This window comes from Empidonax traillii, unplaced genomic scaffold, assembly GCF_003031625.1.
Source record: "Empidonax traillii isolate 1590-97213 ecotype Southwest subspecies unplaced genomic scaffold, ASM303162v1 scaffold177:size1754471, whole genome shotgun sequence".
Lineage (NCBI taxonomy): Eukaryota > Metazoa > Chordata > Aves > Passeriformes > Tyrannidae > Empidonax > Empidonax traillii.
The window spans coordinates 1306973-1331550 of record NW_020955370.1 but is presented as its reverse complement, the minus strand read 5'-3'; the positions used below and the strand labels follow the sequence as shown (position 1 = coordinate 1331550).

General features: G+C 43.9%; 1 protein-coding gene across 3 annotated transcripts in view; it reads right to left on the bottom strand.

Annotated features, from left to right (window-relative positions):
* FOXK2 (forkhead box K2) overlaps positions 1 to 24578 on the bottom strand; it is a 57241-nt gene that overhangs the window by 31603 nt on the left and 1060 nt on the right. Inside the window, exon 1 of one of the 3 annotated variants that reach the window (XM_027886054.1) lies at positions 22677 to 22714. The exons of the other annotated variants lie outside the window; for them this stretch is intronic. Within the exon in view, the coding sequence (XP_027741855.1) occupies positions 22677 to 22699 (23 nt within the window). The 5' untranslated portion in view covers positions 22700 to 22714. Of the gene's footprint in view, positions 1 to 22676; positions 22715 to 24578 lie in introns of those variants that run through there. 3 annotated transcript variants of the gene reach the window in all.

The window sequence follows — 24578 nt, the reverse complement described above, 5'->3', positions numbered from 1 at the left end:
CATTTAGCAATAATAGGAAAAACACTAAGAGCACAGGACATTTTACCATGCATCCACTGACAGAAGGTGAGCCAGTATAATTCATAATTATTTTCTTATTGTCCTTTAAATAGGGAACTTTCTCCACAGGTAATTTTTTTATGCAGGTGCTTGTTCACCTACATGAGGAGCCACCTTGTGCTCCTGTCAGAGATTTTAGCTTTAACATGGCCTTTGTAAAACCTTCTGCAGGAGTACCTGCTTTTCTCTATTGATGACGATCCAAAAAACATTTACTTATAATATTGATATTAATGTCACACAAAGCCCAAACTCCTCCAGTAGGATTTTAGGAAGTTTTTGACGTCATTCTTGCAGCTGAAACCACAGGAAATGTGAGCACCCAGCCCAGCCAGAACATGGCACCACTTCCTCCAGGTCCATATTCCCAGCCCACTGTGGTGGGATGGATTCCTCCCCCTCCCTGTTTCCAAACTAAGTCCTGATGTGGCTGATTCACCAGAAATTTACATTCAATGATATCTGGCCATTACCACTCCTAGAGGTTACCCAAAAAGCAAGTGCCCTTTAAAGAGTGGCCGCTTTCTCCTCTGGGGAGCGAATGCCGAGCTCGTGCGTGTTCCCCTCGGTTCTCTGATCCTTTGCCATCGATTTCCGGGGCTCGAGGATCAATAACTGCACAGCACATCCACCCCCCAGGAGAACAGCAGGGGCTCCATGGCACGCTCGACCTCTGGTGCCAGGAGGGACAAAAACACTCCCACGTTCTTTAAATCAGCAGTTTGGCTTTTCGTTCGCAGCTTTTCACAAAGCTCCGGCTGTTTTTTCAGGTGTGCCATCAAACACCCGAAAGATTCCTGATCTGTTTACGCTCTCAGATGTCTGAAGATTCGAAAGCAAAGATCTCTGCAGCATCACGAGGGATGAAATACTGCTGGAGCCTCATGTTAATTCAAGCTGCCCGATAAAACACTCGTACCAAATTGTAAGCAAAGGCTGGCAATACGATCTCGCTGTAAATTAATGGCTCCCCCCATGGGAAACCTCACTTCCAGATTTCCCTGCCCGTGTTTTAGCGAGTGCAGAAGCAGTGTGGGAAGTTGCTGGTTGGTATTCCTTACAGGAACGCTGCTGACCTGCCTTCAGAAGGCTCTGGAAAAAGCCTGCCTGCGTCAAAAAATGATCCTATGACAGCAGAATATTGATGACGACAACAGGAACATTCCTGAGCCACCAGCAGAGAACACAAACTGAGTAATAAACACATGACCTTGTCTGAAATGGTGCTCAGCTCCTTCCCACTCGCAGCTGACGTCATGAGAACCCGGGTATTTTTAACCCTGTGTTCACATGCTCTCCAGGAGTATTTCAGAGTTTAGGCTGAAATGACGTGTGAGGTTGTTCCACCACAGCAAATTCTGCTGCAAATGTAAATGATCCTATTGACAAGCTGAAGCTGATCTCAGCCCTCCCCTGCATTATTACGCCACACAAACAGGCATCACCAAAGTGCCACCACGAATTTCCAAAGGTTCCTGTTTTAGCAGCATTAGAAAACGAGAAAACCTCATTTTCTTTGCATCCCCAACCACGCAGACATTGGTATCGATCAGCAGCAAAAAAAAACCAAAAAACAAAAAACATTTAGGTTATCTTATAGTCATGGTAGTGTGCTGGGCTTAATTAAAATTACCTATCTCCAAATCACCAATTCCCACTGCAATTCTCCTCTCCTCTTAAAGGGCAAAATATTTAAACCAGCCACAAGAAAAAAACAAAGTAGAAACCCAAACAAAACGTACAGAAATTCACTGCAGGAACCCTGCACAGGCTGCAGGACTGAGAAAGCACTTGGCCTGCAGGCAGGAGTGTAGGCAGCAGTTACTGTAGAAACCGAGCTCTTCCCTGCTTTTCTCTCAGCAAAAGAAAGACACAAAAGAGCTGGAAAACAGCGATCGATGGGAAGCAGCTTATAAAGCTGCTTGTCACATCTGCTGCAGGAAAACCAGACACTAATTCATTAAAACTGCTCATGTAATGCCTCTGGAATTTGAGGCTCCCCAGCCTGTGAATACAAAAGAAACTCCGCCTATGGAAACACTGCATTTTCGGGTGTTTAGCATCTCTGTACACAAGAGCCCTGTGCAGAGCCAGGTTGTGTGGTCTCAATCTCTACATTTCCTTCTAAACCATAAAAACAACTTCAAATTTGTCCAAAAGACTGTGTGTGCCTCTGTCTTTGCCAAATTGCAAACAGCTATTTGGAGCCCCAACAGAGCCCACATACATCATTCCATAACACCACGGTTTCCTGCTTAAAAAAAAAAAACAGAAACAAAGCACTCGCAACAGGGAAAGTAAAAATCAATTCTCGTTTCTTCTTCTTCCCAGATGATGACTGCATTTAACAATGGTTTCCTATTAGCAAACGTGCAAGCTCCAACTTCCACCAAAGTAAATGCCATTCTCAAACTTTCCCCAGAGCCCAAGATTTCCAAGCACAGCTGAGCTGAGGCAGACAAACCAAAGCCAATCCACCCTTCACCACCGAGCTGGTTAATTCGAGGTGCCCCACAGTCACAGGGTACTCGTGGGGGTGCAAAGGTTCACGTGGAAACACTGAAGTTCTAATAATATGATTGAGTGTTAAACAGGAAGCTCTCAAAGTAAAGCAAAGCAAAGCAAAGCAAAGCAAAGCGCTGGGAGCCAAACAGACAGCTCTTGGCATCTCACAGTCCTTACAATTAAGGCAGGAGGAGGAGTACAGTGAACAAGTGCTGTCATGATGTGTTTTGACGCAAGCATAACCATAAAAAAAGCACTTGTGACTCACACATTACTTTAGTAACAAAAGCCTTCATTTATTACCTCATCAGAGAGCTGCATTCCAGTGCCAAACTGTGCCCAAAGCTCCTAATGGTTACCAGGAGAGCAGCTACCCACGAGGCAGGGCTGCACTCACCACGGTTATTCCCGAATCAAGGAAGCCACGTTTATTTTAGAAGGGCTTTTCAAGGCAGAACTCTGCTTCCAAGGGCAGCACAGCCCTTTATTCCACGCACAAATCCATGACTAACTCAGGCCATTGAAGAGTGACAAAAACTGCTTCCTACCACTCCAACTTTGAGTAGACAGCAGTGTTTAATTTCCCCTCTAAATCTGCCTGTCTGGCCAGAGAACAGGCTTTTTTCAGCCTCCTCTCACACAGCTATGGGCATTAATTAGATTTCACAGTTACCTAAAGATGTCTGCTGTTCAAGAGCCATTCCATACTTGCCTCACTGTGGTGACACTGCTGGGCTGGGTAGCTCAGCAGAAATCCTGATTTGATACAATATTCTGTGATGATCTTTTTTTAACCAACCGTACTCCGCAGAATGTTTGTTCAAATTACTTTTCACTTTTTCTTCTATTTGCAAATTCCTAAACCTTCTCTAGTGAATGTGCACACCCTCTAGGAATATTCTATGCACTGGTTGCTCCACAGTGTTCCATAAATTTGGGTTCCTTCCTCACTTGTGGGGGCACTCAAGAACCAATCAAGACGCCAAAGAGTCTGAAAAGCCCCAAAGCAAAGAAACTATTTAATCTACAACAAGCACGTTGTTATTGGAAAATATCCCTCAAGAAGCACTCCTCCTCCTCCTCCTCCTCCTCCTCCTGAGCTGTTCTGAGGCCATGCCAAGTTCTCAAATCTGGGCTGTGTAAGGGGCAGCAGGAAAGTGCAGGAAGATAAAAGGGAATAAAAACAACAGACATGACTGAACCGGTCAGAGAGTCACGCAAGTGGAAATCCGTCCAGGAATCAAAAACCAGACTCAATAAAAGTCTGCATGGGAACACAGGCCAATCATTGTCACTGCACTGACAGAGGAGCAGCAGCACAGGCACGGAAAGGGGACAGCAGGGGAACATGAAGCGTGGCACTGATGGCATTGATGGCCCCAAGTGGTGAACTCGTCCCCGTGTTTGTCATCTGCCTCCACAGAAGGTGAAAGTGGACAGATGTGGTTTGGAGAAACCAGGTCCAGGAGTGGCTGTTTTGCATTGATTTAAAGGGAGTTGAGGTGTAGACACACACACATACACAGACTCTCACTCACCCCCCTCATTATTAACCAAAATGACCCCCCCCCTCCAAACAACACCAAGTAATGAGCAATATCAGCTGGGATTCCTGAGGCACAGGTACCAACCAGGCTCTCAGCAATAAAAGCCTGACCTCAGGGGTGGTTTCATGGGATATGAAAGCCTTTTTCCTGCCTCCTGCTCTGGTCCCAGCCACAATAACTCCACTTACCTGCTACCAGGAGCCACTGGTACCTCCAGCTAATTGACTGATTCAGCAGAAAACCACTCGAGCTGAAATGCAGACGCCTGCTGATGTTTTAGTAAGCTGAAGTCACCTCAGTTGAATCTTGCTTCAAAAAGGTAAGCAAAACCATCATCACATCCGAATTTAAAATCTGTACTGTACCTACTACACAGGAAAACACTCCTGTTCAAACCATTCCCTTGGAAAGGTTGAAATTTGAACCAATAAAGGGAAATAACCCTCCAGAAGTAAGTGATGTGCTCCCATATGTGCTAATTTCAAGGTCTCAGCTGTAACTAAACTCACTGCTCTCCTTTCTGTGACACCATTCATTAGAACACACTGACGCTGCACACACAGCAGCTCCTTACATGCAGCGGATCTGCACTCCAAGGCAACACCAAAGGTCAGGGATAGAAGCATTCCCACAGGAACAGTGCATGTGGGAAAGCCTGGAGCACCAGCAAAACCAGCACCAGGGAGTCCTCAAAAACAGGGAGCAAGGAAAAGAGTTGGGGAGTTTACCCTGCAGACCAAGGAATCCCCTTCAAACCCCAAGGGATCCATTTCAAAAGGCAGAGCTCTTGATAAAAAGTGCTGGAAAAGAGCACCGAAATTTCATCATCACCCCCCTGCTCCTGCCCAGGAATTATCCCCATTTTCAAAAACAGATTAAACAGATTGGTGACTTGGCCAAGCTGTTTTGGCAAGTATGCAACAGAGCTGGGAACAGAACATATTTTTCCCCAGCACCCAATCTTTGTTTAAATCACTGGGTTGTCCCCTAAGTCTTCCTTCTACAACCACTTGAAGAGACAAAACATCAGTGAGAGACAGATCTTCAGCAACAGGGCGATTATTTCATTAAATCAGACTGAGGTATTTTAATCAGAGTTGGTTGCACAAGAGGAGCTGTTCAAGGAGCACAAAAGTCGTGGCTGGGAAGCCTTCACGGCGAAAAGTAACACACACATACATATCTTGAGCAATAAATCACATCCTCCCAAACAGAGCTGAAGGAATTTTCATTCCATCAGTACTTTACTACCACACCATGAAAACTGCACGTTAAATGCATACATTCTAATTTAAATCCACAGGTAAATACTGTAGAATTTACAGGTGCCAAGCTACACAAACCTGTGCTTCTGTGGGAAGCAGGACTTTTTTCCATTATCAAAGAGAAGAAAATTAAAACAGTATTTCAACTAATTACAAAAAATTAAGCAGAAAAATCTAAAATTTCTATCCTAAATATTCCAAATTACTCTTCTTTATTACTAAAGGAAAGCAAAGGAAGAGTTCCTCATTCCAGATGACAAACAGCTGTCAAGTTACCACAGCTGTGACTCACTCCTGTCACTTGTCCCCTGCAGAACCACCTGCAAATGTCCCTGTGAGGCACCTCTGGGGATACTGAAGGACTCACTTTAATTTTCTTTATCTATGTTATATCTACTATTTTTAACTAATCATACTCCTGCCCTGCCCTGTACCAATGGGATGAAAACTCAAGAACTTCCACTGGCCAAAAAAAAAAAAACCCAGACTATCAATTATTTTTTGGTTTGCAATAAGCAAAGTGCATTGGTGAGGGAAATACATGGCAAGTACTATCTTCACTTTTCTTCTTCCTCCTTGTCCTGTGTGAATCCTGTGCCTGGTTTCGCTGTGACTGCATTCCTGCAGCCAGGAATTTCAGGAACCGAGAGGAGTTTCTTTTGATTTTGCTTCAAATTCCAGACATTATTATTATTATTATTATTATCGTTATTATGTGATTTAGCTCTTCCAGATCATTAAATTTTCTAAAAACAGAACATCTGAAAAGGAAAAAATTGGTTCTGGTACATAAAACAGTGTTTCACTCTGCTTTGAACTCTGGTCCTTTCTCTCTGTCAGAGACAAAGCAATGCTGTAGGTAGTGACACAATATTAGTAGAGACTTCCAGAATAAAAATTAATATTGAGTTTTCCTCTTGAGCAGCCAAACCGATGTCATTAAGTTTATTAAATGATTGAAAAGCTGAATAAAAAGCAAGCTGCAATCAACTCCAAAGAGTTCTTGGACAGAGGAAAATTCTGTTGCATGCTCAAACTATTAAAACTTCCCTGGATGAGCCGAAATTTCCAAAAGTTTCCTAGGTCTGGATCAAGCAACGTGTTTTACTTTCAGCCTCCTGGAAATGCAAAGGGACATCTGCTCAGGTCAGGCCTCCCCAGTTCATGGAGTGAGCACCTTCTCTGCTGGACCTTCCCTGTTCCCACGGGCTGCTGTTTCATTTCTGTCAGGCACAAACACTGATTGCTACAAACTCACACATCTCTGGAGTGAAACGGGAACGTGGGATTGAATATTTAACAATTTCAGCAGTCCTGGGAGTTTTCTTCAGAATTCCACTGCAGAATCCACTTGTCTGGCAGAGCTGAGGAGATGTAAATGAGTGCACCATGCATATGCTGCTGCATAAAGAGAACTGCAAACACTAATTTTCACAGCACTTAAATGAACATGTTTCCATTTACCCTTAAAAACTGGTATTTGTAAGATTGAGAATTTCAGGAAGATGGTGAAATGAAATGTTAATCCCTAGTTAGAGAAAGTTTTTCCCGATTTCCCATATGTGTACAGCATTATAACACACTTCTGTCAATAGTAACAAAACCCCTTTTATCCTGAGAATATATATATATTTAAATCCCTCTGTCAGTACAGGAAGCACCTCAGAAAAATGTGGCATTTACCATAATACCCAAGGTGGCCCATAAGTTAAAGTTAAAATAGAGATGTAGCAACAAATACTACATATCTGGAGCCCATTTCCCTCATTTTTGACTCAGACATCCACTTGTTTTATGATCTTAGAAACATCCATCTGGAAAAAAGTAAAATACTAATATTTTAAATTCTATTTAAAAAAAAATCAAAGCAAAAATGGAGATGATAAAGATTAAAATATGAAGATCTAAGAGACCTTTTAACAATTCTGGGGGGCACAACCATAGCCTCAACCTGCACTCTAATAATATGCGTACACTTTCCCAGTATGCAACAATGTACAGGCTGTCAGTCAGAAAAGCTGAAAACTAAGACAACAGATATCTCAGATGATTAAAAACAATCTCTATAAAGTTATGTTCTTTAGCATCCTTCCCCAAAATAAGAAATAATCACGACTTTTTCCCCACATGCACAGATTGTTCATTAAACGTTGACTTTAATGCACAAGTTTGTCGTGTTTTCTAGAGAGAGTTGAAAAGGTGCAGTAGATATTTTTAAACTACCTCTCCTTTAATCATCCCAGGGAATTGCAGCAGGAAGACCTTACGAGCACTAATTAGTTCAGTTATAAAATTGTATCCTACACTCAAGTTTCGCTCTCTCTCCTGAGAAAACACCAGTTTATGTGGAAGTGCCAGAAGAATCAGTGACTTTTCCCTAAGAGCTGCACAGGTAATGGAACAGGACACCTTCACCTGATGCAAAGAGCCTGAAATACCACCCTGAAATTCTTCATCACTGTTCAAAGAAACCAAAACACAAAGCTTAACAGAAGGTGGTTATCAAATATCTGCGTTCAAAGATACACCTGTGAAGTGCAAAACCAGGACCATCAATCCCACCGTTTGGACCTACTGAAAACAGTACTGCTGCTTTTCCAGTCCAGCTTCATCAGTAATCTCCTTCTGCTTCCTTTTTCTTCTTATTCCAAGGTCTGGGGGTGATATTTGTGACTGTGAACCCAGTGAGCAGAAACACCCTGGGTCAACTGACCCAGGAAAAGAACATTTTTAAGAAGGAAATAGAACCAGCTAACAAGGGATCCGGGGTGCCAGAGCAGCTGCACCCTGGAGACAGGATCAGGAATCACAAAGAATGGTCTTCCACGAGCAGAAAACTTTGCCAATGGCCCATGTTTGATACCCTTATCAATGATCTGGAGTCTGCAGGTGACACCCAGCTGGGGGGGAGTGCTGATCTGCAGAGGGATCTGGACAGGCTGGATTGGTGGGCAAGCCCAAGTTGCAGGTCCTGCACTTGGGTCACAACAAGCCCTGCAGTGCTGCAAGCAGGGCAGAGAGGCTGCAGAGCTGCTGGTGGGGAAGGAGCTGGGGGTGCTGGTCAGCAGTGGCAGAACAAGAGCCCAGGTGGGCAGGGAGCCAATGACACCTGGCCTGGGCAGGAACAGGGTGGCAGCAGGAGCAGCCCCTGTGCTGGCACTGCTGACAAACCTCCAGCCCTGGGGTCACTCCTGGGCTCCTCACAACAAGGACATTGAGGGGCTGGAGCGTGTCCAGGGAAGGGAATGGAGTTGGGAAGGGGCTGGAGCAGCAGGAGCAGCTGAGGGAGCTGGGGGGGCTCAGCCTGCAGAAAAGGAGGCTCAGGGGGGACCTTCTGGCTCTGCAACCCCCTGACAGGAAAGGGGAGCTGGGAGGCATCAAGCTCTGCTCCCAGGGAACAGAAAACAGCCTCAAGTTGTGTCAGGAGTGGTTTAGGTTGGATATTGGGAAAAATTTCTTCACTGACAGAGTTGCCCAGCCCTGGCACAGCTGTCCAGGGCAGGGGTGGAGTCTCCATCCCAGGAGGGATTTAAAAGACATGTGGATGTGGCACTTGAGGACATGGGTTAGTGGTGGCCTTGGCAGTGCTGGGTCAATGGTTGACTCGATGACCTTAAAGGTCCTTTCCAACTAAACAGTTCTATGGTTCTATGAAATGCTGATAAAACTGCTTTACCAATCTTATTAATATCTTATAACTGCTTTACCGATCTTATTAATATCTTCCCATCTGGTAATGGAAAAAGCTGCACTTCTGACTTGACAGAAAACTAATCCCAAACCTGCCTCTGCCCTTCCCTTCCCAGGGATTGTTTTTCAGGCCCACCAGTAAACTAATCTGACTTGAGCACACCATGTGAACTGCAGAGCTCACACACAGGACAGGACAAGGCAGATCTCTCAGTTTTAACTCCCAATTAGCTTGTTTTAATTAACCTTGGAACCAAAGGGTTATAGTTTATTTGCTCGGGCCTGAATCTTCCTTTAAATGGTTTTAAAATGCTCATGTTTTAATGAACCTGTAACACTGTATAAATCTAACACGAAAATTAAAAAAGCAAGCTTTCAAGAACAGGAACCATGAGAAGGATACTTTTAATTACTGCAAATGCTTGAAAAACTAAGTTTACCAACATACTTCAGATGAGAAGCAAGAGCCTTCTGTAACAGCACATCCTTTAACTCAATGCACTTTCAGGAGAAAACTGAATTTCAGAGAATAATCTACATAAAGAAGTACGCAATGCTAAGCCTGTTACCTACAGTGCACACAAATAACTACGAGATGATTCATTCTGAAAAGCTCCCCGAGTCCAATTAATTTTGTGTCAAGCCTGATCCCATCCGAGGGGTAACACTCCCTAAAATGTTGTGAAACGCAGGGCAGAGATGAAATGAATTTGTATGTGCATTAAAGGTTTATCTGCTGTTGCTCTCCAGAGCTCCCCACCCGTCAAGGCTGGGTCAGTGCTCACTCAGAGGGTCTGCACCACAATCCACAGAACAGAGGGGCTGCAAGTGGAGGGTCACAGGCAGCCTGGGAACTCGAGCTGGCATCAAAAACGAGTTTAAAAATCAGAAGAGGCCCTTTGGAGTGTCTGCTTCAGACCACTTATCCAACCAAAGGTGGCAAGGGGTGAGGGGAAAACCTGTCATTTCACAGATGTGGAACAGAACAGGAAAAAATTTACACTAAGAAGAGGTATCACAGCTAACTAATGAATATAGACCAAGTCCCAAAAGAGTGAGTATGAGGTCATTTTATCTCTCCGTTTCAAGTTGAAAATAATCAGCCTGGTCTCCACAGTTTCAATGACACTACCATAGGAGGGACCAGGGAGGGCTTCCTGAGAAAACAAACACAAAACAGGGGTGGGGGTAAACACAGCAGAGAATTTTAGAAAAACAGAATCAACAGTAAGAGTAGAAAGGAAGAGGGGGGGGGAAAAAAAAAAAAGAAACAAAAGGCTCGATGCTTGACACTGACAGAGGGGAAAAAACCTCTCAAAAATAAACAGCTTGTAACAAAAAGTAAATAATTGATGGGCTGGGCTGAAGTGGGGCATGTGCTGGTCATATGTGCAGCCTATGTTACTGGCACCGCTCCCCAGCATGTTCCATGTTGTAACAGCTCAAACATCTAAAGCTGAAATGTGCTGCCTTCAGGGACGACATGATCTGGGCAGCCCTGACGAAACACACACCACTCAACACGAACACGGGCTAATTTTGGCTCCCAGGTTATTTCTCCATACTCCAAACAATGCTTTGCTTGGCACTCGCTCCCTCTTCCAGAGCTTACATTAACTGTAACCAGTGGGAGCGTGAAGCAACTTCTCCAAGCAGCAGACTCAGTTTATCTAAGATTGCATTAAATGACTACTGTGGTGTCTGTGGCTCCTCCAGGCCACTCTGAGCCCGATCCCGGCTCTGGCTGAGCTGGGCACACGTCAGAAGAGCTCACCAGCAGCCCCCTCTGACGCTGAGCACGCTCCTCTGAGCCCTCCCATCTCAAACACAGCAACACCCACCACGGTGCCACCTGCCCAGGGGACACTCAAATGCACTGCTGGAGTTTTGGGACTCCAAAACACAGAGGAAAAAACTCCCCTGGTTCAGATGCAGTTCAACCACGCAACTTCAAATACCTGCTTTCTGCACCAGCCAGCTCTGCCTCCCCTCTCCACAGTCACCTCCATTCCTGTCAATTGTACCAACAATGTTGTTTCTGTGCTGACACACAGATCCTTTGAGGAAGGATCACCACCTCTGCTGCTCCCTGATCTGAATCAGCCCCTTCTGCACCCAAATCAGTGCCTGCTATTACATCTATTTACTTCCTTTTCAATACCTGCCCTGTAGTATTTTCATTTGAAATCCCCCGGAGCAACTGCTCTTCCCTTTGTGTTTTTGTATGAAATCATTACCTGCACGAGTCAAATCCTGTCTCCATTTAGAACATCTTTAAGAGGGTTACTCTAATGACTTAAAGATGGTGTGAACCATCACAGTATCCGAGGGCCTTTCGGATTTAAAAATAAAAGTCTCCTTCTCTCAGTGCAGAACTCGATCAGCCCAAGTCCTTGCTCTCTCTGTATCACCCACTGTCACTGCGCTCTCAGTCAGCAATTTATTTACCACAAAGCATCCCTAAAAAAAACACTGGGCAGTTGTTGTATATTCTCTCCTCCAAACCTCCTGGGCGAAGTTTGAACAAGCAGCTCCCTCAAAACCAAAACAATGCCAAGAAGGACAAAACCGTGCTGGTGTAACACACCCAGCAACCAGCACTTCCCTCCCCGGAGCCCGGGGATGGCCCAGCTCAAGTGCAATGTCACTGCAACAGCCTCCCAACCCCCCTGGCACTCACCTATATTTATCTGAGAATAAGTAACCCTAAACTACTTAGACCTTCCCGATAAGGAATTTAACCGGAGGAACAAGAAAACCACCAAACCCTGCACTGTCAGATGTTGCTGCAGAAAGAACAAGTTGCAGACACAGGAGTTTGTGAGTTTACCCTGGGGATAAGCCACATCAACACCTTTCAGTAAAAGAATGGAACCAGAGGAGTATGATGAGAATTACCAAAAACACACCCTGCTTTCTCAAGCCTCCCAGACAAAGAGGCTTGGACAACACATTTCCTAGGCTGCCACCTCTCAGGTTCATTTCCACAGCAGCAGGATTTCATCTCCACCTCAAAAACCGTGGAAAAGCCTCATTTTTACAACTGATATTTTTTATTAAACCACCTTCCTCAATTCCTTCTCCCTGTTATTTCTCCAAATAGTCCAAATCACACTCTCCCACACTGTGGTTATTTTGTATTCTACACAACCAAGCTTTCAAGCTTTTCAGATGAGGTTCAATTATTTTATGTCACACTTTCCAGCAACATTCCAGCTAACACAAAGAGCATCCATCCACAAATATGAATAATCTTTCCTTCAGCTGCTGTTAAGCCAAAATATCTTTACAACAGTAACCCCAAACTTAGAAACTTTTATAGAATTTTATTTCATCCTTCTGACTGAGGGCTCAATTATATTCAGGTGCTTATTTGATTCTTTGGCATGGCTTGCATGCTTGTTTTCTTTAAAGGCTTCAAACCACCCAGTTTGTTGATGGCCCCAGATAATAGTGAATAACCTCACGTAAGAATCTTGACTACTTACTGGTCCACAGGCAGACCAAACTTATTTATAGCTAAGTAGCAAGCTGGGGTTAGTGATCTCTTCCAGGCTCAACAATCTTCCAACCTCAGAATAACCAGCCCATAAAACAAGCAGGGCCGTTTCACTGCTGACAGCAAAGTCAACATCTGTGTACGAGGGTGTGCTGGCAGGAGAGCTCTGGCTGCACTGCAGGCACAGAAAAAGCCATTCACAACTGGCCACAATTCAGGAAGGACATTTAAAATTTCCATCACAAATTGGTCTGAATTTGACTTGCATGTTTGAAACACAGGAAGGTGGAGGGATCGGAGATCTTCTCCCGGTTGTGAATGAGGTTTTCCATTTTATCTTCTGATAAGTTTAACAATTAGTGCCAATTTTTTCTGTCTGAATCAGGCAATATTCTCTATATCCTATCTACGATGCAGTTAAGGAAAAAATACTTTATGAGAAAAAAGCACCTTAGCCCACAGGAAACCCTTCAGAAAAGAAAACAGCTAGGAAAATAGCATTTATTTTTTAAGTTTAACAGAATTCTGGCAAAATCTCAGTTAAAGCAAAGAAAATTTTTGCTACAGAAAGCCTGGACATTCACAGAATTGGATATTCAAGCAAAGACAAGCAAAAATGAAAGCCTCCTGGAAAAGTCTGCTGTCAGCTTGGCTGCTGTCACCTCCCTCTCACCCCACTCCTCAGCTTCACCACTCACAACACTTGGGACACCTCTCAGCTCCCACCAACTCCTGGATGCTGCTCCAACTGCAGCACTCCTGAGAGTGCAGCAATCCTTCAGGAGGCAGGAAAACAGGAAAGGGGATGCAGTGTGTGGAGAACTAAGCAATGGAGCAGGCAAGGAAGGGCCCAGCTCTGCACCTCTCACTGCACTGGGGTGTTTTGTCTTGCCAGGGCTCACAAGGCATTTGAGCACTGTTAAAGGGATCTGGAATTTGCTGATAATCCAGAATAAAATGCATTTCTCAGCTTTACGGACAGACCAACACCAGGAAAAGGTTTTCCAAACAAAGGCTCGAATTTCAATTGGGAGAGGATAAACAAACAGCTGAACCTCTCCTGTGGTTTGTACCTATTGCATCTCTTTCCGGTGTTGCCACAAGTGCTCGCCATCCCAGCACTTCAACTGCCACACACTGGGCTTCCCAAAAGCTTGGTGGTGATGATCAATATCTAGAAAGCCGAATGAATAATGCTCTACCCAACCTCAAACTGTACAGCCCACCCTACACTCTGAATTTGGCTCTGCACTCATTTCAGAACCCAAGTTGCCAGCACAGGGGAACCACCTCAAACTGCTGCCTTTCCCTTCCACTCGGTGATGCAGCTGCAAAAGGGGGTGCCAGGAAAAGGGCTGTCCTTTGATCTTGAGAGCACCACTGGAAGCAGGGCTGCAGGAGGATGAATTTCATCATTCTGTGAGAATCTTATTGCCCAACCAGGTAATTTTAATAAAGTTACTTCAGAATATATTGCACACTCTTCAAAGCAGGGGGTTCACAGGCTCTGAGCAGCGTGACAGTTCAGTGTTCGGTTTGCAGCACCTCACGCTACCAAAAGCAAAAACATCCAGCGAGATGAAAGGGCAGAGGGGACCAGAGCCACCAACCCCTCTGCCAGAACATCCTGGGTCATGTTTACACACAAGTGCTTTGGCCGCTTTCCCCAAAACAAGTGTTCAACCATCAACCATATCCACATAAACCATAGCAGGCACAACACCTTCCTATAAACCTCCTCTGAGCCTAATCCAGCCACTCCCAGGGCATTCACACGTGGAAGGAAGGGAAGTAACTCTGCTGCCTTCAACATCTCTTTGCTCAATGCTGTTACTGAGTGTTTATACCTGTGGAAGTGATAAACAGGGGGTTGACTGATGATCATTAGTGCAACACACTCCTGCTAATCCCTGTCAGCATCCAAGTTCCCCAAACACTGCACTGGAAATGAAGGGTTATTTGTTATCATCTGCTCCTCCTCCAAGTTTGACTGAAAAACTGAACTTCTTCCCCCTGGAGAAAGGCTTGGAGTGGGCAGCCAGTGTCACCAGAGCAGGAAGCCAATGCAGCCACTTCCAGGCCTGCTACCCAAAGAATTTTGGAAGGCTGGGTGAGCTCAGCTGATTTACTGACTGCACATCTGCCTTCAAGGGCACTCTGGATTTACTGCCCTGCATACAGAAGGGACACCAAAAGCCCTCTCCAATGACAAGTTTGAGATGTTTCTGCAGCCTACCAAGCCGAGGCCTCAAAGGCAATTCAGGAAAGCCAAATCTCACCTGATCTACCTGCACTGCCAACTTGAGCAGGTTTCAATATTTCCTGAAAACCCGCTATGGGTACATGGAGCCCCTGCAATGAAAGACATGTAAAAAAATCAGAGAGATTTTTAAAATTCTCTTCAAAATAGCACTTTTCTTTCAGGCAGTGGAGAGAAAGCTGCACAAGCTCTAGTCAGTCACCTGCCTCACAGGGATGGAAGTCTGCCTTGGGAGACAAAAGGGCTTTTTTGGGACACACACACAACAAACAAAAACACCACATGAAATTTTAAAAAGGGCCATCTACCTCCACTATACCCTCAGTGTTCAATTTTCCCTTGAGCTTGTGACTCCACTACTCCACAATATATCTAAACCACCAACTGGAGTAGTGAGGCAGGGAACAAAGCCTGGCTTTAGGCAGGAGATGGGGTGATTTAGCACATGAAATGCAGACTGTATGTTAGCACTGTCCTCTGATACCAGGTGATCCAGAACCAAGGAACCTGTAATCCTTTTTCTCTCATGGTTTTCTCTATGTATTTGCATTTAAGGAGAGACTGAAAAAGGAGAGCCAGAAAGCACATATTAGCCAGAGGTATGACACAAAAGAGTCATCTCAGTGTCCAGTCTTAGATTCATCTTTTTCAAATTTTTTTTAACTTAAAACAAATACTAAGCATACCTCTTTAACCGAGAGCATGCTGTCACAAGAACTTTCAGGATTAAAACATTTTTACATTACACTGCAAGTGTTTTTTTTAATACACCAAAATTAGTTTTGGTCTTACACCGGTTTGGATCTTTCTTCTCCATTCCATTTTTACTTCATGTAGTGTAACAGCTCTTAAAACTGCAATTCCTTCATGCACAATTCCAGAGGATCCAGCCAGCTGACTGCTGCCCAGAGCCTGTGCAGGCCCACCACACGCTCCATGCCAGCTCCACTGCCTGCCAGAGCTCTCTGTGAGCCACTTCAGTGCAACAGCAAAGACCCAAAAATAGCAGAAAAAGCAGACAGCAGTGGCTCCTGGAACATCTGAGGAGCTCCAAGGCCAAGCCCAAGCTGCAGTCAGGAGCACTGCAGAGAACAGGACCGTCCCTGCCCTGCTCCATTTCAGCAGACAGCCCATCAGCTCAGGTGCTCAGCACAGCCCACCTTCCTGCAAAGGGAGACCACAGATTCTCCTAAATTACATTTCCCTCTCATTTCTCCTCACACAGCTACAAACCCCACGGATTTCCTGCCCATATTCCAAAGCAAAACCTCCTGGCCCTGTGTCCTCACCTTTCCCCCACAGTGACTGAATCCTCCTTTTCCATTTTTCTAACCTGTACAGAGCGTAATGTTCAAATCGATCACAGAACAGCCTGAGTTGTAAAGGGACCAACACGGATCACTGAGTCCAACCCCTGATCCTGCCCAGGACAACCCCAAGCATCTCCCACGAGCCTGAGAGTCTTCACCATCTTCACCATTCTTTTTACAGGCTTTTTTAGTTGCTTAAATAATCAGCTTGCTCTGGTTCAGATCTGAACTTGCCCCACACACTTGAGCACACTCACCCTTCTCTTCTCTAAGCCTGACTCTGTTTAATCTCATTTCTCTGTCTCCTCCATTGCTCTGCAGGACTTCATCTGTCTGGAGAGGCCAGAAGATCATGGGATCACCCCAGGAGGGAAAGTCTCTTCTGTAAGAACAAGCTTCTCTCATTTATCCTTCCCAACTGCACTGATTTAACCAACAAGCCTGTGTAGTACTCAAGGAGATGAACTGCATGTCTAGGCCTTGCCTGCACACGTTAAATTCTGCCCAGAGCACCAAATATGTCCACAGGAAAATACAAAGTGAGAAATCAATTCTTTTGTGTATTCCCAGTCTTAAAAAAAAGACAACAAAGAGAACAACAAAACAAACAAGCCAGGTAACTGTGTTTGCATCTTCATATTGCCTTGGATATAGTAAAATAACTGTGCACTGTGCTAAGACACCAACGCTTCTTTTTCAGAAAACTGATGCCACAGTGGAAGTTAAACTACTTTTTCCCAATTATGACAGGAAAAAAGAAGGAAAAGGGTAAGCAAAATATCTGCTCCCATATCACATCACATCAGTGAAAAATCAGAATTTAAAAGCAACTTCTGTCAATACATTAATTTGTCCAATCAAATCCACACATTCATCTTCCTTTCTTTAAGTGACTTAGAAAACCTAAGTTCAGTACAAAGTGTAAATATCTTTTCTATTACACACTAGCCTGACTTCTTATCAACACAAGAACTAAGCAGCTTATACATCATGACCTGTACCTGACCTGCAGAACAAGAATTTTCACAAAATCACTGTCTATTATACAAAAACTATCTTTGGAACAGCGCAGTGTACTCCAATATGAAAAACACAACAATAATGAACTAAGGCATCAGAATCATCTGCTTGTGAGAACACAGCTGGCCACTGTAAATACACAAATGCCCAACGAGATGTTTGAAGCTTTAGAAGCAATTTTAATTAAAACCCAAGCCAAATACTGAGTCTTTGTTAAAACACATCATAAATAATCTTGCTACAACCCCATGACAGATTATTAAAAAAGGCTTGCAGAGGAATTAAAAAAACCTGTACCTGTTGTAACCCTAAGCCATGACATGTCACCCAAGCACACCTGCACTGCCCCTCATCAGATCCAGCTACAGCAAGGACTATTTATGTATCAGCAGGAGATGCTGAAAGAGGGATCCCACCATTCTCACAAGCAAACTATCCCAACACTGCCCAGTTGAGTTCCCAGCCTCTGGGGTTTCACACCGCTGTGTGACCCATTAGTGAGCCTTTAGTGCTCCCATTCAGCCCCATAAAAGTGGAACCCACACCAACCCAACCACCTGGAGCAACCTGTGGATAAAACAAACACACTGAACACCTTAAGTCCCTCACTGCTTGGGGCTCCCTGCAGCCTTCCATCCTTTTCAGCAATCATCCACTTAAATCCTGGAAGATTCTCTGACACAGCTTTGACTCCAGAAGGATGGGAAGTTGCAGCCCCTCACCACTCCCCTATTTCCACACTGCCCTCACATCAGTGCTCTGACACATCATCTCACAACAGGCATCTCATCATCTCCCCACTCATGGCTTTCACATACACTCTCCTCCTACTTCCCAAAACAGTTTCCCACCCTGTAAATTTGCTCTGTGTAGTTCTTGACATGCCATTGTTTTGGGGTTTTTTAATGGATTCACTGACTCAATTTTTTTGTCCTCATTATTTGTGAGGACAATGTTTACCAACACCGATTCCATCTGTAAATATTTATCACCAACAACGGAATCAGGCAGCAATATTAAACAATGATCAAGTATTTTCTTATCGTGATTTAGCAGTAAGCTGCACGTTATTCTAACCAGCCTGTGCATTCCAGAAATTCTGCTGCTGGGAATACAGACAGTATTTTTTTCAATATGGAGTGGTAGTTACATGAAGCATTTTATGTAGTCATAGTTATTCCCATCCTCGGATAATCCAAATGGACAAGGTGCTGAGCACTCCAATCTTATGGTGAAGTAATTTCTGCTTTTGGCAGGGCTTTGGCTGGAGCTCCCTTCTGTAATTCTTAAAACCTTAAATTAGCACTGAATTAAAATTAATTCCAGCCAACTTTACACTAATTTCCTTCTGCTGCATAACACCCTGATAATGACAGGTCTCTGGCTTTTTTTACTTCACAGCTCCACTTCTCCAAGTGTTCAATTCCATGCACATCCTACCCCACACGAGCTGCAGGAATGTTTGCATCGGGGCAGACACAACTGCCTGTCAAGCACTCCTGGTTTTCATTTCATCTGGTGCAAGGGACAAGCACGGAGAGGATGTGTTTGGTCACAGTAACATTCACTGAGAAACTCTGAAATCCTGAACATGTTTTCCCCCCACCAACAAACGCTCCAGCACACACAGATAGGATGCTTTGTCCAGTGTCTGCTCGGCAGCACCTGAGAGGCCACAGCAGCACGTGCAGGGGCTGCAGCAGAATCACCCAAACAAAGACTCCAACCACGTCCACACCTTCCTCCTCCCCGTGCAAAATGATGGAGCACAAAATGCCCAAATCTGCACCAGCTCTGGGAGTAACTCACTGAACCCTCAGCTCCTTCAGTGCAGAGGGAAGGTTTATTCCCCATGCCATCCATCGTGGAAGAGCTGCAGAATAAATATGGTCCCTCCCTCCACCGCTTTATCTAGGTCAGAAAACTCCTTAAAGGCAGGAAGTCGCAGGAAACAAATGTCACTACACATCAACTTTTTAGCAGGGAAACAAGGAAGGCAGCACAGAAACCCACCACCTTCCCAGGATTTCAGCACAGACAGCAGCTTATCAAGGAACTGCTGGGCAAACTCCTTGGAGCTGCAAAAGCCACGGCCTCACAGCATCACATGGCAAAGTCCCGATTTTCCTTCAAAGATGACTTTTTCCTGTATTTTATATGATTTTATAGAGAAGTTAATGGCACTTCAGAGGCCTTGAAGCACCACTGTTTTTATTGAAAAATACAGCAGATCAGATGCACAATCGTATTTTGAATGGCTCGGGCATGACTGAGAAAAAAATCTCTACTTTGTGCCTGAGAATTACACATGCTTAAAAAAAAAAAAAAAAAAAAAAAAAAAACCCAACAGCAGCAGAATTCCTCCACAGCAGAAATACTCTCCAAAACACATCTACCTTCACGAAGGAACAATATTTACAGTAGAGTGTTCTTACCTAATTACAAGCAAATTAATCAAACACATTTATTTTGAAAAGCCAGGGTGAAAGATTAACTTATTTTCTTCATTAGCTCATTTAACTTACTACTTTTGCTATCAGCTGAGTGTATCTTCCTACTCAAACATGACACATTTCACAACAGGAGAGCAGTATTGTATTTTGATTTAATCAATGCAAAGAATGATTTAATTTACATATCTCCCACCTCATTATTATAACTGAAGGTAAGAATCTCAAAACTCTCTTTCAACTGCAGATTCTTGGAACAGACAGTTTTAATTCCGACTTTACACCTTTAAACCAAAACAACACTCATCTTGCTTTTGTCATAGAGCTGGAACTTTACAGACAATAAAAAAACCCATAAATTGTTAAGATGATTTCCCAGTTTATAATATTTTATATATCTACAAAGAATGTACTTACTCCTATAGCTAAGTAGAGACGTAAGAACAGTTTTAAGATCAGTAAAACTGTAGGATTGGGTGTCATATACATATCAATCATACCAACAGAAAAAGCAAATCAAGCAGGAATTAATCCAAATATAAACTGTTTAAGCTTTACCTCAATCAACTGATTGGTGTCTGACAATTTGCAACAACAACAACAAAAAAAAATCACTCCTAAGGTGTGTGGAAGTGAGAGGGAAATATGAAGGAAAAAAAAAAAGAGATGCCAGAAAGGACTGTAACACAAATTATTACTATAGAAACTTCCCTCTATTTTCATTTCAAATCATATGTGCTCTGCCTTCCTCCTCCCACGCTGCTCTTCAATCGATCTGCTGAAGTGAGAACACTCCTGCTCCTCAGCCTGACATTTGCAAATCCTGCTCTCCAGTAGCCAAAAAGCCACCTCTGTGCCGGCCCAGCTGACCCATCAGTCACTGTAGCACAGGCCCAGAGTCTGCCAGAGATGGTAAATGAAACTCTCTGCACTCTGAGTCTCTGAAGTCACAGACAGGTCCAACGTTTTTACCTTCCTGCATTGGTGAGTAATTGGCAGTTTTACCACAGGCAGCCTGGAGCTCCAAAATACACCTCTGAACACAAGCCCAGCCCGAGGTCTCACCCAGCTTTCTCACCCTCACCAGCCACTGTCTGTCCCTGTCAAAAGTGGTGTCAAGGAAGGGTAAAAACAGGTGCCCATCCAGCCTGAGGGACCTGCAAGACGTTGTAAGCACAGACTGCAATACACTGTGAGGATGCATCAACACAAACTCCTTGGAAAACCTGCTTTGTGTGATTTCTTGTAGTATTTAATAGTTATCTTCATAAGAAAAGCTTTAAAACATAAACCATAACCCAAAGCACAGCAAAGCACGTTCTTCCTCAGCGAGCAAGGAGCACTACCTGAGGAGATGTTTATGGGCTGTTTGCCTCCACTGCTGGTTCCAGTGAGGAATTTCCATGGAGCACGTGCAGGCAGTTCCACCCACAGAGCCACTGCAGTTCTGTATGTAAACAAAGTAACTGCACTTGGAGGACAGAAAAAACTGCAGTGATACACCGGAGGTTCTCTATAATCTGTTGCACTATTTCCTGCTCAGGTAACACTGAATGTAACAACAAACTTTTCCAAGGAATCTTCAATACTTGATCTTGTTCAGGATGGACCGGTTTCCATCAGCAGGAAAACTTCTACTGCTTAAAAGGCACCAATAACCCTAATTTGTAGCTCCAGACCATAAGACCAAAGTAAAAATAAATACTGGTTCAGCCCTCTGTGCACAAGGAGGAAAAGCAGGAGAGTACAAACAGAATTTGAGTTTTCAGCCATATAGGCTTGATTTAGGATTAGTCAGTGAACGTCAGGCTGAGGCAGAATGTACTCGAGGTGCTGAGAGCGCCCACACTGAGTAATGTAAAGAAGACTGCAGAGTGAAAGACAGAATGGGAGAGTTATTTACTGTCTCTTACTATAAAAGAGCTTCAGTTGCATCAAATGAAATTACCAGGCATCAAGTTCAAAAACCTCATGAAAAAAGAGGTTTTTTTCCCAATATGGTCTCCAGTGACATTGTAGAACTCACTGCCCAAGGACGCTGTGGGTTACAGGGATAAAGAAATTAAAAACAAAACAAAAAAAACACCAAACTTAATTACTAAAAAAAAAGAGAAAAATGCAAACAGTAAATGATTTTAACTCAAAAAGAACTGAACTCTGACTTTGGATCAAAACAAACAAACAAACAAACAAACAAACAAGGGAAACAAAACCATTTGCCTTGATCCATTTCTGTGCTCCTCCCTGGGCACCTGCCGTGCCCACTCCTGGAGGCAGCTCAAGGACTGGATGTGTCTCTGCTCTTACAGATGCTGTCCTTGTGCTCGTAGTACCTTGTCTGTGAATCACAAACCTCCTTGCACAAAAGCAAAACCAAAAGCAGTGACTAAAATACAAAGTCTATGGGTCTGTCAAAACGAGTAAGGCCCTGCCTCGAACAGCCAGGCCCCCGAGATGGCAGGATGTGCCAACACACCAAGCACATCCAAGAAACCCAAACACACCAAGCAAACAAAAGCACTCCTTCACAGCAAAGTTGTAGCCAGCAGTCCGTGTGTTTTTCCAGCTGTATCAGTTACATCTGGCTGGAATGCTGCCTCTCCAAGAGCTGTACACAACAGCTCTGGCAACAACCCCCCCTGCTCTGCCCAGCACAAAAGGGATTTTTCCAGCCAAGTACCTCAAAAGTCAAATATTGATGTTATGATTTACCTGGCAAGGCATCCAATCAATGCCTTCACTGCAGGCAGGGAAAATTCCAAAGGCAGCAAATGAAACCAATTAAAAGCCATGAAGTTTATGAACAGGGGAGGGACAGTGTGTGCAGAAGGGTAACTGCACTGCTCTGATTCGGGTGTTTTTAGCAGGGGACTGGAGGTTCTCCCATGCCATGAGTGCCGTGACAGCGACAGGAGAGCTCCTCGCTGGACACACACACAGAAATGGCTCTTTTGTCCCCACCCCCACCTGATTGCTCTCCCCAGCCGACAGCTGCTCTGTACACACACAAGTAGGTACGTGAGTCTGTCAAAAGCTGGAAAAACAAAAACACGCTTCCCACTGCTATTACCTCCTGCTTGAGAACTTCAACATTTCAACTGTGAGTGAGGCTTCCAGGGAAGAATTAAAAATAGCAAGCAGAACACTTATTTTAATGCACAGTAATTCCATGTTTCGTGACATTTCTATCTGTAGAAGGAAAGATGCTTTTATTACAGGTAAGTGCATACTCCAACATTAATAATTTAATTCCCCCAGATGTTAAAAAATGTGTGTTTTGCAGGAGACTACAGAGTTATATTTCTGTTTTTCCCTTCCAAAACCAGGAAGCTCAACAGCATTATTAATGCACTCACATTTAAACACTATGCTGAAACAAACAAAAAAAATATCAAGGTCATTGGAACTACAGGAATACAATTATTAGTGACAAGTAAATAAGACATTTCAAGTCTGCAGCAGCATTTTACTTGCTGACATTTTAAGTCACTATTAATTGGACAAACAGGGATGGACCCTCCATTCTCGGTTTCCAGGATCCCTTAAAAACAAACAGAAGGAACAGGCCACCCTGAATTCTTTAAACTTCACCTGCCATTAAAATTTCCGATGATTGTGTGGTCATAGGCAAAGCATATTTATTACTGGCAACAGAGCAGGATTAAACAACAACAAAAATAGATCTGGTGATTACTTCAGCTGGAGGCTGGCAATCATCAATCTTGAACTCACACCAAAACTACTTGCTTTCCAATCATGCTTCAGCCATTAATGTCGGAAGCAAGTAAGTTTGATTCTTAAAATCCAGCAGCCCATCTCCAGTGTGACCAGTTAAATCTATGAGGAAACTCAAGAGCACAGCTACAAACAATACTGGTCATCAGCAATCCACAGTAAGGACTCCGGATTTGCCTGAAGACTTCTGTTTAAAACTAAGAAAAAAGCTTTGCAAATAATGAAACTACTATTTCCCCATTCAACTCCAATAAGACTTCTGTTTTATAAACAGGTTTGTTTGTTTTTTTAAAGCAACAAGGCAGCATTTGCTCCTGTTCCCCGATCTAATTATGACCCTGTGGACTCTTCCTGCCCTTCAAGGTGAAGCTCAGCCCCCCCTGCACAGTGACTGGAGGCCCTGGTTCAGCACTCCCTTGCAGGGCTGAAGGCACAGCACCTTTTATTTTCCACACTGGATGGCCCATCACCCCTACATCTTGTAAGTAGAAGATCACCCCTTCCACCAGCCCAGGGCCCTGGGAATGGGAAGCTCTGAGTGTGAGCACAGCCCAAGGAACGGTGTCACCCCCCAGCAAATGCCAGTTCCTGCACCACCACCCACGGGCACCGGGGAAGAGATTTTCACTGCACACAAATTCTCATCAGCGCTCAATTAAAAAGTGACACACACAAAAAACCCTGCCCAATTTTCCTTCCACTCGAAAAGCGACACTGATGGAAAGAACTAGAATAAATTACGAGTCAGTGGACAGTGTGAAGAAGCAGTACTTTTTTTTTTTTCCTGAGGTTTTAAGTATTTAACAGAATGCTACAGACTAAATTACTCCAACTAATTCTAGACTGTTTGCAATCAACATATATCATGCACAATTGTTCTTGCAATTAGTGTATTACACCAAACTGTTTACAAAGAATGAAAGTATTTGATCTGCATTTCACAGACGCGTTAGATTAAAATACAGATTAACCACATGCCAAATAATTATTAATATTAAAAAGCAGAAAGCAAAAATAGAAGTGACAGTTAAAGGTCAAACAAGTCCTCCAACTATACTCGGGATTATACAACTCTCCAGACACTGGCACTGTTAAAGCCCAGAACAGGCATTTCCTAGAAAGCAGCAAGGTAAGACAATTTGATTTTCGCAGAGGAACCAGGTGGGGACACCAACACTGAGCCAACAAAGCAGAAAATACACACCATCAATGTCCTACACACAGTTTAAAAGCCTGT